The sequence below is a fragment of the Pinus tabuliformis genome, chromosome 6 (assembly GCF_031772625.1).
Source record: "Pinus tabuliformis cultivar Carrire ecotype Pingquan chromosome 6, CPIR1, whole genome shotgun sequence".
NCBI classification, from domain to species: Eukaryota; Viridiplantae; Streptophyta; class Pinopsida; order Pinales; family Pinaceae; genus Pinus; species Pinus tabuliformis.
The window spans coordinates 382,547,234-382,561,735 of NC_142292.1; the positions used below are offsets into that span (position 1 = coordinate 382,547,234).

The 14,502-nt window shown below is 37.4% G+C and overlaps 1 protein-coding gene across 2 annotated transcripts in view; it reads left to right on the forward strand.

Annotated features, from left to right (window-relative positions):
• The window catches only part of LOC149258917 (serine/threonine-protein kinase rio2-like), a 233,179-nt gene that overhangs the window by 166,028 nt on the left and 52,649 nt on the right, over positions 1-14,502 (forward strand). For both annotated transcript variants that reach the window (XM_089416735.1, XM_089416745.1), the window contains 2 exons: positions 6,963-7,131; positions 7,378-7,731. In XM_089416735.1, coding sequence (XP_089272861.1) covers positions 6,963-7,131; positions 7,378-7,731 — 523 coding nt within the window. The remainder of the gene's footprint in view (positions 1-6,962; positions 7,132-7,377; positions 7,732-14,502) is intronic.

A 14,502-nucleotide genomic window follows, 5' to 3' on the forward strand; every position in this document is an offset into this window, starting at 1 on the left:
TAGACTTGTCCATGACCTAACTTTTCACATAAAGACTTGATGATATGACTATGTACCTTATAACTTGACAACAATATTATGACCTCATTTAATGAGACACTTAGCAGTGATTTGAATTGATTAATCTATGACATACAACATTCAAGCTTGACCTATTAGACTTGACATATAGACTACAGTGAACCTATTTTGACATAAGACTTATATACCTGTAGTGAATTGACTTGACACATAGACATGACTCTTGACAAGTGTTAATAACCTTGTTGTACAACTTATTGGCATGGGATATGAATAGCGATATTTAATTTGGGATCAACAATAGAAGTGAAAAGACATATGCTGATAGCCCTCCTTGGGCCAAATTTGAGAGCTTTGCAAGAAGGTCATAGGGATGACCTAAGGCACCTTGGTTTGAGCTATCATCACTCTTCACATGCAGTAGTACAGGCAGTTTGGGACAGTGATGTTGGTAGTCAGTTTTGTGAGCTCATGAACGCTCATCTATGTGAGTGGTTCAGTAGTGATGTGTAGTGGCCTATGTGAGTAGTGACATGCAGTGATGTGCAGTGGTCAGTGGTTGCAGGTTATATAGTGATGAGCAGTGGTTAGCTTGTGCAGTTGTCAGTTGATTTGGCAACGTTGATAGTCAGGGTTTGATGTGCAGTGATCAATTGAGCAACATTATGCAGTGATCAATATTGTACAGTGGTTAGTGGCTACCAGGACTTGATAGGGTATACACAGCAACAATATCTTCTTTATAACATTCTAGTATTGATTCAGAGCATAGGGGGATCTAGTCTGAAAATTGTGAAACATGGTCTTCTGGCTCGTCAAGGCAGGTGATTGGAGTCACCTTCAGGTTGTGGCTTGAGAACACTTCAGGGTGGCAGGGTGGTGCTAGGGCAAGTTGTGGCTTGCATAGGGCGTTGTGGCATCCATTCAGTTGTGGCTGATAAACTAACAGGGCAACGAAGCATCCTTTTCGACAGCAGCTGGTAAACAAAGTGTTGGGGCACTCATCAGGTTGTGGCCTGATCTACAGGGCGTTGGGGTGTCCTTCTGGTTGCAATAGGATATTAGGGTTTAGTAGCATCCTACAGGTTGTGGCTTGTGAATTAGGGGGTTGATGCCTCCCTCAGTTGTAGCTGAAATCTTGATGTAATCAATTTTCTTTTAACTGGGAGAAGACAATTACTAAAGAAGCGTTCGGTGGTTTTTGACCCAAAGGGGGTTTTCCACCTAAAAATATTTGTGTCCTCTGTTTTATCTTTCTGCATTGTTGTATGGTGTTGTCTACTGTTGATTATTGTTTATGATCATTTGAAGAAGAACAATAATAATAACTGAAGATTAACTAATGCTCTGAAAAAAGATCAAAAAGTGCTAATTGCTAAGAAATACTGGTTCAACCCTCTCTCAGTATTTCCAACAAGAGAGTCATTGGCTAGCATGGTATCAAGTCCACACTGGCAGGTATTAAAGGACAGGGCTACAAATGCAACTGACAAGGAAGATTTTGAACAAGTGGAGGAGACCACTCTTGATGGTATGTTTTGGGCACATGTGAGGCAAGATATTGCAATTCACAAAGCCCATTTATAGCATGATTCGTTTTGCAGATACAAATAAACTAGTGATTGGGGAGGTGTATGAAAAGATGGATACCATGTTGGGGCAAATAAAAGATATTGTTCAGGAAGATGATCGCAACTTGTATACTTTGATTCACAATTGTGTGTGTACATGGTGGAATGAACTTAATGTTCCACTACATGCCTTGGAGTATATCCTTATGCCAAAATACTCTTCTCCATCCTGGTTGGGCCAACCTGCACTTGGGGGTGGGGTTAAGATCAAACCCCATACAGATCCAGAAGTATCTAAAGGATATATGGAAGCATTAGACAAGTTGGTACGTGACAAGGAGAAGTGTGCTAATCTGCGTCTTGAATTAGGCAGATACTTCAGTTGCACTGGTTTGTTTGGTTCTTTGCATGCAATGGAAGATAAAGACAGATTTGATGCTCTCACATGGTGGGAAGCATATGGCGGCATGGGACTTTTGGCTAAATTGGCTAAAAAAGTTCTCTCATAGGTTGTAAATACTTCTTCTGCTGAGAGGTGTTGGAGCACTTACAGCTTTCATACATAATGTGAGAGGAAACAGACTCAATGAAAACCGGGTAGAAAGCTTGGTTTATGTGCACTACAACTTGAGGTTGTTGAGTCATTATTGTGATCGGGCTTATGAGGATCCAACATATAAAATTTGGGACAACCAACCAGAGGATGATAATTTGGAGGATGGCACTATACATCTTGAAGAATTGGAAGCAAAACTTATGAGAGATGATGATGAAGCAACAACAACCATGCCACCCCCACCATGCAATAACAGTGCGAGTGCTCGAGTTCCAACATCTTTTCCTTTGCTGCCGTTGACTCCATCTACATCCTCACGTGGGGGGCATGTGCCTTTTGGTTTTGGTCGTGCGACTGTGCGGGAGGAGACTCCAAGAAACCACCACGACCTGCTAAGAAATTAGACATTTCTCGTGGCAAGAGGAAGCTGTAGATAATAGATTTACTTGTCTTTTCTAGTTTCTAGTAGTTTTAATAACTGTTGATTCTTTCATTTTTATTATGATATTTTTTGTAAACAATATATGATAATTTAAGTTTAAAGTTTGAAGTTGGCAATTATAACTCATTGGTAATGAATTATGAATATGATGCTTCGTGAAAGTTGAAAGTTGTTTCATTTCATTTCATTTCAGTTCATGTTAGATATTCTTTGTTGTAATGGTTACACTTAGCTTACAAGTACAACTTTGGTGATCAATGGTGATAAATGTTATATATTGAATTTTGAAATCTTGAAACTTTAACATTGATGAATCATGAGACTCAATATGTTGTATGTTACTAACTTGTGGACGTGGTTGATTAAGATTATAACTTCTAGATGATTGATGTTATATGGTTGAATCTATGTTTTTATGTTTTTTTATATTTAATTCATCATTCTACATGCTTTTGTTGACATATATGCATCAAAATATAAAAAAAAATGTATTATATAAAAATTCGCTCCCCAATTCACTCCCAAACTGGGAGCTTTTGAAAATGTTGCTCCCGCTCCGACTCCCGCTCCCAAGTAACCTTGCTTCAAAACCAACAACAGGGGCTTCATCTTCATTAGTTCCACTGCCGCAACTTCCATAGCCACCATCTTCACCATCTTCTTCATTGCCACCACGTGGAGGCTCACGTCCCGTTCGTTGTGGAAGGAAGAGAGATTAGTAGATATATTCACAGTTTACTACTTTTGTCATAGATTAGACTTGTAGTTTTGTTGCGAATTTGAACTTTTTTGTCTTACTCTTCCTAGTTCAGTGTGTACTTGAGTCTTGGTGGTGGCCAAGTGGCCTATTTTGTAAACATTATTATTTGAATTTTGGACGTGACTCATGTTGACAGTTGCTCACTTGCTGGATAAGTTATTGGATGTTTGATGATTTTATCTTCTAAATGTTTTATGTTTTATGATGTGCTTAAAAATTTGATGTATGTTTGCAATTGTTAGAATCTAGATGGTTGATGCTTGAATTATTAATCATTGATGTACAATGGAATCATGGATGCCATACCCATCTTGATATATGTAAAAATATGCATGTTTTCATGTCTTCTACAATTAATTTGGTATTTTGGATGTTTTTTTTAATATAAATGAAAAAATATATATATTCAATGCTTCACTTCCTAGATTTTAGGGAAATGACGCTTCATGTCCCCGCTTCCAAAAAACGTCCCCGCTTCGTGCAACATTGGCCTAGCAGTCCTGCTGACCTAATTATGGTCACTTGTTGGACATTAATAAAATTATCTTATCTTATCTAGGCATGCATATTTAAATCTTATTATCTTATTGGTTATATTGATCTGCGTCTTCAGCTGGCCTTACAAGTTCGTTATAAGTTTGTAGTAGTACTACCTTCTGATATCATTTTTTAATATTGTTGATTATGTACACTTAGGTATTGTACCTTTTAGTGAGTTACTGTGCTTGTAGGCCAGAATGTTATGAAATATATATTGATTGGATTATAGTAAGATCCAGTTCTCCACCATTTTTCACTTATAAGTGCAAATGATGTTGGACATATCAAGTCATACACATTGGTGAGCCAAGACCATGTGTGGCTTTTGCACGGGGATAATAGCGATGTGCATCACGTGGTGTTCAGCATATGGTATGTCCTTGGTTGCATTGAAGGTTTGGTATTGGGCATGCTTCATTTTCTTGCTTGAGGTTCCTCAACATTATGGGCGATTACAGGTTGCCTGCATTCTAACTTGCACTTCTTTCTATAGAAAGAGCAAGGTAGTCACTCTTTTTCATGTTGTATCATTGGTCTGTTTGGAGTGCAGTTTGAGGAGATCCTAGCCATTTTCCAGCAGGTGAAGCAGAGCTTTTAGTGCAAAGAATGTAGTTTGAGGAGTGTTTGGCCAGTCTCTTCTTGGCACAACAGAACTTGGAGTGAAAAGAGTGTAGTTTGAAACTTTGAGGAGTTCTCAGCCACTTTCTTGCTTGTTTGGAGAGTTCTATTGCTTATATAGATTTATCAGCACAAGAAGTGTCCATGGAGTAGCTTCATCTCTTTGTGAAAATATTGCCGCATGAGGTGACTACCCTTTTTGGGTCCATGTCGCTGAATTGTCAGCCAAGGGAGCAGGAGGTGCATCGAGTGGATGCTCAATTTATGTATGGAGGTGTACCAAGGCTCTTCCATTTATGAAGGCCCGTTTGCTTCTTGAAAATAGTCAGGGTATTGAGCTTGCAGCAATGCCATAGACATCTCAAGTTTCAACATACAACCTATGAGACCACTGGCTATCAGGTCTATGATAATGTTTTCTTCTATGTTGCACGAATTTCTGGAACGGGGAAACGTTGGGAACTTGGGTACGGGTGTCGGGAATGGCTAGAAGTTTCTCCAAAATTTACAGGAAATGGCTGATCGGGAGCGGCAATATTATATAATAAAAAATAAAAAATATAAAAATAATTAATTTTATAATTTAAAATTCTTATACTTTTTAAACTTTTTAACAGTAATTACAGTACAGCTAAGGATAAGAATGGATTCTTAGAAGCAAAACACTAGCCAAAATAACATAGCAATACAACTTAACAAGATCGCAATAAGCCTGAAAGTGTCTAATATGTAAAATCATTTTTAATGGGATAAAAAGAGGGAGATGACCAATCCATTCCATTAATCAACCTTAAAGAATTAAAAATAATATGGTATCTAGTGGGATGAATTATTTAACATATGCTTCCCAGTTTTAAAATATTCAAAATTCAATCAGCAGTATGCCAACGTATTTATCAAGATTGGAGAGCAGCAGAAAACATATGTCATCAAGTTCTTACTCTTAACCAATATGAATTACGGACGACAGAAAGTAAAGAAGATGCAATCAAAGGTATGCTCACTTATGGATCGAGATTGGAGAGCGGCAGAAAACAAATATGATCAAGTTCTTCCTCTTCAGCAATATATATTACAGAAGGCAGAATGAAAGGAATATGACCCAAAGAAAACAAAAGATTGCGAAAACAATTCCAGTTTGTATCAAATTTCATTGATGCAAGAGAATAGCATTTTTGAAGTTTGATAGAAAGCTGCTTATGCCTTCCAAAGAACCTGCATAAGCATACATGCCATATTTAGATACAACTATATTGAAAATCAGAATAACATGAATACTAAGTAAATCTGTACATTGTGCATTGAGCAGCTTTCCCACTTTAATCATCATCTTCTACAAAATCAGAATCGTTGATCTCAACTTCATCACTGCTTTCACTCAAGACATACTGCACCGGAGCTCAATATGCCTCATATCATTCAACTGTCTATGACAAAAAGGACGCTCCCATGTTCCCTGTTCAAAGTCTTCCACGTGCCAGAAATGTGCCTGGGCTCCTGTTGCCGTTCCGCAGGAAAATGGAACGTTTTGCTCCTGTTCCAAAGCTCCCGGGAACACAGGAACGGCTGGAATGGGTTCCCTACATGTCAGGAACGGTTCCTGTGTAACTAAGGTTTTCTTCTATTGCATGGGTTAGGCTCTGTTCTTGTGTGTTATATTTTGATAATAACTTGTCACTTGCCTAATATATTAGGACAAATTCTATTTTCTGTACTCATATTGTCATTTATGCTCTAATTGGCTGTGTTTAAATAATTAAATACATGTACTCCAGCGTATACTTTTCTAGATTATTCTTGTTTTTTGCAAAAGCTATTTTTTGGTTTTTGGAAATTTTAAATTTATATTACTATTTGTGCTTTTTAATTCTGTCACTTCTTGGAATTTTCGAATAGCCATTTCTGAAAGCCATACCTATTTCAAAACTGTTTCCTGTTTACCTATTTTGAGCAACATAAAGTGACACTGACTATGTGTGTCAGTGTCCACATAGAAGTTTTGGTGTTGGGCATGATTCGTCTTCTCACTTGAGGTTCCCTAGTATAATACACAACCATTGATTGCACATAGATTTTAGGTTCCATCGTGTACTAATTGCTTGTCGTTCTACACATATATGTATTATGAAGTTATGGTGGTATGGTACAAGGGAGATAAATAACACACCACCCACATCATTTTCATATGGGCAGTCAAGTTCATGCACTTTTTACTGAATTTTCTTTTCTTCATCGCCTCATTAGTAGAGACACTTTTTTTTTGCATTTTATCATTGAACATATTTCTTTGCATTTTATTATGGAACATATTTTATTGCAGAATTTTGATTAAACATATTTTCTCAGAAAATTTGGTGGGTGACATAGGGTATATGACTATCTATTTGTGTTGGTTTCACTAGAAATCTGATATATGTTGACCATCAAAACTATTGCTATTCTGCTTTCTTTCAGGTTTGCCACCTCTGCTGCTGAGGGGTCAGACGTACTAGAAGAATCAGATTCAGATTCAGATGATGATAGAAGGCCATGCTTTGAAGCAATTGCTAAATCAGCTGATTCCTTGGATAAGGCACTTGCTGCAAGTGGGTTCACAGAACAGAATCAGGATGATTTGGAAAAGGTAATATATCCACTGCTTATTGGATCTCATTAAGGTTTATATCTCTTAGTCATATTCTATAGCTGCTTTTTGGTGAACTCTATAGTGGGTGGATGGAAAAATAAAATATTACTTAATTTGTCTTCCTTCCATCTTCTGTTCTTCATTCTTGTCTTTTCTTTTTTCCTATGTTGGAATTTTGTGATAGACAATAACAGGATATATGTTTTGCTTATAGATTTCTAATTATAATGGAATTTCTTTCAGTTTGTTTTTGGGAAGGCAGATAGTAATGATGCCCCAAGTTCAGATATTGAAGATGATGCAGAAGGAGAATCATTTTCCCAGGAAACTGTGCTTGGTGGTGAAAAAGCTAGTCGTCTTGAGACCCAAGAATCAATTTCCCAGGAGCCTCTGCCTGGTGGTGAAAACGCTAGTCATCTGAAAACCATTTCTGTAGATGTTAATGGTGATTGTGCAGAGGTTTCAGATCATGGGGATAATGTAGATAGTTGTAGTGCAAGTGACAGGGTTGCTGCCATTTCTCTTAGTAATGGATGCAATATGGATCAACAAATATCTGCACAAGATACAAGTATCCAATCCAGCACTGCAGGAGATGTATGTCATGTGCTCCTATGACTTTAATTCTATTTCTTTAATATTTGTTTTCATGTCTGGATTTTGTTACAAGTAGGGCAATAAATCTGCATTTTTTGGTTTAAATAGAATAATGTGCGTTTTTCTTCACGTGTGCAATATTTTTTTTGTGTAAATCTCCAAATATTTATTTTTATTGTTATTTTGATAATTATGGGATATTTCTTTGCACTAGGTGTCTGTACTTCTACATTTAGTGGAACGGAGGGCAAAATGCTATTTCCCTCATTTTTCAAAATTCAAATGCTTTCTCATTCTGTAATGTTGGTGTCCTTGTTTGATCCACTGATTTGCCCCCTTTTCTATTTTGATGGAGTTACATGATTAATTTCCTTCTAGTGCTACCCTTATGCAATGCTTTCCTTTCCACCTCTGTTTTTTTTTTATGACTGAACTTACCAGCATTTGAAGCTATTTTGACTTCTTTTGTTGTTCCTGAAGTACCTTTCACAGCATCAAGTTATACAAACAGACAAACCAGTTGTGTCATAGTTGTGTTGCATGATTTTGAATTCATTGACTAGTTTGTCCGGTTAGTCTTTTGAAGTTGGGAAAAGTGTCCCAGTGTGAAAAGGGAACATTATTTTTAGTGCTCCCAATTGTTGTTTCATGGTATAAAGTGTTTCATACTTTACTTCACATGTTGTCATTGTTGGTGTTGGCCAGTGCATGCATTTGTGTATTGTGGTCTTCTAGCAAAGAGCATTTTATTGAGATTTGTTTGTTACTTCGGAATTTCCCTTGTGGGTGAAATTTCTCATTATTCAGAATTCGCTCTTGTCCACATTGTTGACACGTCCCCAGAAGAATTATTCTCTCATGTCCTCATGCCATTTTTGTAATTGGTGAGGTGCCTTTGGCTTTGGTTTTTGTGCCGTACTATTGAAGTGGGTTTTAATGCTGGAGGTCTCTGTTGCAGCAAAGTCTGAACAATTGTTAACTGAACCACACTGGTCATTAACTGCTTGACCCCAAACTGGGAACCAGAACAGAACTGGAAAAAAATAGGACTAAAAACTGGTCGACAAAAAAATGCATAAGTATGCAAATTTTGAAAAAAAAACCCATATATATTCATGTGCATCCATATGAATCCAAACTATTATACACAAATATACAAAGTTTTATATATATATATATATATATAGATGTGATATTCCCAATAGGAAATATCTTAAATGACCAATAAAATTTCTGAGTTTTAAGGTTCCCTTTCAGTGTGAGAATTTTGTCAAACACATCACAAGCATACTGCTGTAGGTGTAGTTTAATTTTTCTTCATGTAGTGTAAACACACAAGGGCATATATAGAGAATAACCAACTTTAGACCAGCAACTGATATGTCATGCAAACTCAGAAAATGGCTTGATTTCCATGATCAAGTATATCATTAACCAACCGGAAGTGGTGTGATCATCAAGTGCACATTTGGGAATTATTTTCAATAGACAGTATAGTGTTTTTCATCAACAATTTGATAACAAACTCATAAAGAACTACCACCAAAATCAGAGGCAAAATCTGATTCTTTCGTTAATAACAATATTCAGAAAATTACAAGGCCACTACAAGATAACACCTGGGAAGCGCTCCACATTGATGAAGAAATCAGATTTGACAATTCAGCCCCTTAATACCAGCTGCTACAGGTCTGATATTCCTCTTAAGTACACTGGAACAAGCTGCTACAGGTCTGTAAATTAAGCCCAAATGAGGATCTTCAATTCTGGAACTGAATGATAGTCAACCCAAGAGCATTCGGCCCTCCTTATCTGAAGGGTATACCACAGTTCCTAAGCAATCAACCACTCGGCTCTCATGGATTTTCTTTATGTGCTGGTACCATGTGAGAAATCGGCCTCCTTTTTAATGAATGATTCAGCCCTCCTAAGGAGAGAATTTGCTGGCCTCAATTACCCCTGGAAATTTGTGGAGAAACTTGATGTTTAGTTCTTCCTTTGGAGTGGAAATTAGCATGAAGCTCTCGGCCCTCCTTGAGAGTAGAAACATGGCCTCAGACTAGCAAGATCAGCCACTAAAAATTGCTCTTCAGCTCCGCTCCCAAATCTGGAAATGTATATCAGCCAGCAATACACGCTAAACTCGGTCCTCCATAAGATAAATTCGACCAGCAAGGAGGAGGGATGAATTCAGCTCTCTTGACCCCCTGATAAACAAACAATTTGACCACCTCAATTGTTGATGTAATTCAGGAAATGACTGGTCTGAGATTAAGAGGTTTCTCCTTCAGCAAACTCGCCTCACCACCTGCAATAAACACAAATGGAGGACCTGAGTGATCTTCCCCAATAGCTAATTAGGGTGGTACTCAAAGTCCACCGAAATTAGCTTGAGTTTTGCTTGAAACTCTTGAGGCTCGCTTGAGCTCTTTTCAATTGTCAATGAGATAGAATAGAATGAATTGCAATTGAGTTCCTCCTCCCTTTATAATTCCTCTTGGAGCCTCCATCTAGCTTCTAGATCCTCCTTTTTTTCCTATTATTTTATTGGTGGGGCCGTTTTCCACTAGGAGACTTTTGCCGCCATTTTGAATAAAATAGTAATTTGCCTCCACAATAAAATATTAATTTGCCGCCATTCTCTAGTAAAATAATAATTTTCCTTTTTGCCTCCATTCTCCAAAATAATAATTTCTCCCTTCTCTTACAAAATTAATATTTCCTTTTTTTAATATTATCCAATAATTTTGGAAAATTCCTAAGTGATTTTTGCATGCACAAAATGGGAACATCATAGCCCTCCTTGCTGAAAATTGCTTGTTCTCAAGCAATATCACCATGTGCTACTGCTCCAGGGTCCCAAATGCGCCACTGAACCACTTCTCGATGTGGCACCATCATCGTATGAATAAACCCCTTGACACCATGGTCCCAAACTGTCCTGACACGTGGGAAGCCTCCTTCGCTCCACTCGCTGTCCCACAAGATAAAGTTGCCAGAAGCTCTTTGCACATGTGGAGCAACCTGACAATGTAAAATCCTGAGCAGAACCCCGAGAAGCTACCCTCCCGAGTAAACGATCTCGTGCACTTAAGGAGTAGACTCCTAAAAACGCAGTCCAATCCCTGTAGAGATGAACCCTAGTCTGCATGTGTTCCCCTTGGCCTCCTCTTGTTGGTCATCCTGCCATACTAGCAAATTCCCCCATGTCATCAGCGCATCACTAAAGCCCAATGAAAAATCTGCATGATCTTCCCTTGTAGAAATTAGCTCATCCCCAAGGGTAGCTTAAGCTATACTGCCATGTCATGTGCCTGGATCGTATGCTAGTCTAAAAAGGGTGTCACCATGCTGTCGCTGTGCAACTCTGACCATGATTATCTGCCCATTATCCACAAGTTATATCCTCCTCTCCTGGGACCTCATGGCAAAATTTCTATAGAGTCCCAATGCTTATGGCCCAGGCATCTCCACGATGTCACAACCTACCTATCCAACACTAATCCTGATCCGTAGCAACAACAAGGAAAACCATCCTTGCCATGCGACAAAGGCCACAATGCTCCCCCGTATGTCAAACCAAGTGTGAGCTGGGTCATCTTCTGTCCTGATCCCACTCATCACGAAACAATGTCCAATGAACCAACCAAATCTCTGGATCCTGTTAGCACCTTGTTTACATTCTCAAGAAATTCAAAATTGATTGCAGGAATTGACTTTGTCTTTATTCAGTCTAGTTACTTTGCTATATGAAGGGAAAACTATGTTAAGCCAGGTTAAGTAACTATGAACTATAAGGCACATTAAATTTTTTGAGAAGAGTGATCGATCTTTTGAGGTTTGTGGTCATTAATGATCATTTCAAATATTAAACAATGTTCACACCAAGTTTTGTAACCAAAAGCATTGTAGTTTCATTTTTTACTGGCGCTGCAAAATCATTTTCCAGCGCCTACAAGATTTTTCCTGTTTTAGTAACTGTTTTAAAACGCAATTTCCGAATAGATGGAGATGAATTTGGAAAACCAAAAGAAATTTTTGGACGGAATGAACTGGTTAACAAAAACCTCCTTTAGTTTTCTGACACATATCTCATGGTTTGAGATATTCAAATGTATCTTTGAGGCCTATTTTTCCAGATTTTTCGAAATTCTGTTTCCTATAAAAATGCCAAGTCAACAGTTAAAGGCCACCTCATCAAATTCGACTTGGGCATCAAATCAACAAATGGCAATCAGATCCACATCCTTAGGCAACATTAGTATTCAAATGAACAATTGTGGTCAAGGATCAACTCCAACATTCGAGACTTTTTTGCAACCAATTCTAGATTTAATTTAATTTTAATTTATTATTTGATTTTGTTTTCTAAAAAGTTAGAGAGAATTGGTTAATTGTATTTGTGTATATATTTTATGATTTGTAATAGAACAGGGTTGGAATTTTGTTGAAAAAACCTTGTGTATATTGTAAACTCTTCAAGGCCAATATAGTTTGCTCTCTGCAGAAGTTTGAAAGGTTTCAGAGATTCATGTGTTGCTGGTTTCTTGTCTGTCCTCCTTCTATGTGCTTGTTCTCTTTTTTGCTGCTCATATGTTCATATCTTCAATATTTTAATATAGTTGTAATGAACTAGAATTCATGTTTGAATGCTCAGTGTCATAATATTCAAATGCTGTAAGCGTTTTTCAATCTAAAGGTTACAAAAATCACTATGTGGTGCTCCGTTTTTTGAGATCAATTTGATATTATTCTATTACATCCTGATTTTTACAATTTGAACAATGAAGCAAATACTTGTCTTGACTCTGTCATATCTGATCAAAGTATCTATATTGTTGCAAACATTCATTTAATGAGATGACTCCATGCCCAATGGTAATACTTCCCTCTTCCCAACTAAACCTAGCACTCTTTTTACAATATGTCTAGCTACTGAGTAGATTGTAGATCTGTTGCCATTGTGACCCGGGTAACAGAATTGGTGAGAGATCCCTCTCTAGATTGGAAAGGCCAACCTCTAATCCCAAAGTGGTTTGAGGTTACCTCTGTGTTCCTTAGTGAGTTTTCTTCCACAACTAAGGAGAACTCTCGAGTGATAACATCTTGGCGACGAACGAACGTGAAATCTTCCCTGGGAGAATGACAAAGATCCAGATCTGACCATTGACGGTGAACAACGACCAAACACCATTAAGCTATACATCTTTCACCTGTCAACTCCATTGTGAAAGAATTCACTAGTGACTCCACTGGAGGATGAGCTCATTTGACATAAACATGAAAGGCCAATATGGAAGAACCAGGTACCAAAACTTGAATTTTTTCCAAGAGATGGTTTTCTTTTCATCAATTATTTCTTGTCATTTCCTATATATATCAAAATATTCATTGTTTCCCTACTAGACTCAAATGACCACCATAGATCTACAGTTGTATATCCTTCTTTGAAAGCTGGAGATGTACCTTTTTCATATGTCACTGATCCTGAACAAATTCCTCCATTTGTACCATATGATGTCCATGATCAACTTTGTAATTCTCATGATACTAAAGCTGATATATCACCCCCTGTGCTCAATCCTATACCTTCCAAGATTCAAGAGAGATATAGACCTCTTAAATTACCATATATCCTTCATGACTTCCCTACAAAACATTACAAATACCTCCCTATGTTTGATGGAGAGAATCTTACAGCTGAAAAACATATTCAAGCCTTTGAGCATTTCACAAATCTTTTTGAAGTTGAGTATGATGATGTGTACATGAGAGCATTTTCTCAATCATTACAAGGGGATGATAAAGATTGGTTCAGACATTTAGAGTTTGAATCAGTCGGTTCATGGGAGGAACTGAGTGATCTTTTTCTGAAATTTTGCGGCGAGAGGAAATCCAAGGATCAACATTTTGCATTATGCAACAATCTTTCATTCAGATTTTTCTTACTTTCTCATGAATAGAAAGTTTGTGACCTTGTAGCAAATGTTCATTGATGCTCAGGAAATAGATGACAATCTTCATGCATGTGAGAAACTCCCAAAAAGTAGTTTGGATAAAGTTATAGATGCAAATGAACAAGACAATGAGGGTGTTAAGGAGAGACTTGATCTGAATCCTAATCCATTTCATTATGAGCAGAGGATTGATTATATCAAGTCTCAACAATGATGTTTTTGCAGAGAACAATAATCAACGTGTTGAAGAGCAAGCTGTTGTCTCAAATTTTATTACTAATGATATTCAAGGTGTTTTTGATTTATCTATCTATAATGATTGTGAAAATTTCTGAATCTAATACATCAGAAATCCCTATTGCATTATCTGGTTTATTATCTCCTACTTGTTCTTTCCATTAACAAGTTATTTATTAATATAAATACCAAAATAAACACAAATGTAGCCTTCACACATATACAAATCAGCAGCTTTTGAAAATTCTATCACTGCAACAACTGATTTACTTTAAATAAGTTATTTATGAAATTCCTTCTATAAACATTAAAATAAATTCTGCTGCAGATATCACACCATAATACAGAAACAAACACATGCACAAGAATCAACACATCGACACAGATATTTTGGACAACAGTCCCCGGAAAAGCCCAATGTGGGAAAACTGGTGCAGCAAGGGAGGCTTTTATTATTCAACAACTCTTTAGTACAATAGGGTGCCAAACTGGCTTACCCAACAGAGAGAAAAATACTCCAGCACTTCTCCCAGTCTCAGTGTCAACCTGGATGACCTCTGCGTAGCTCCTAGAGACT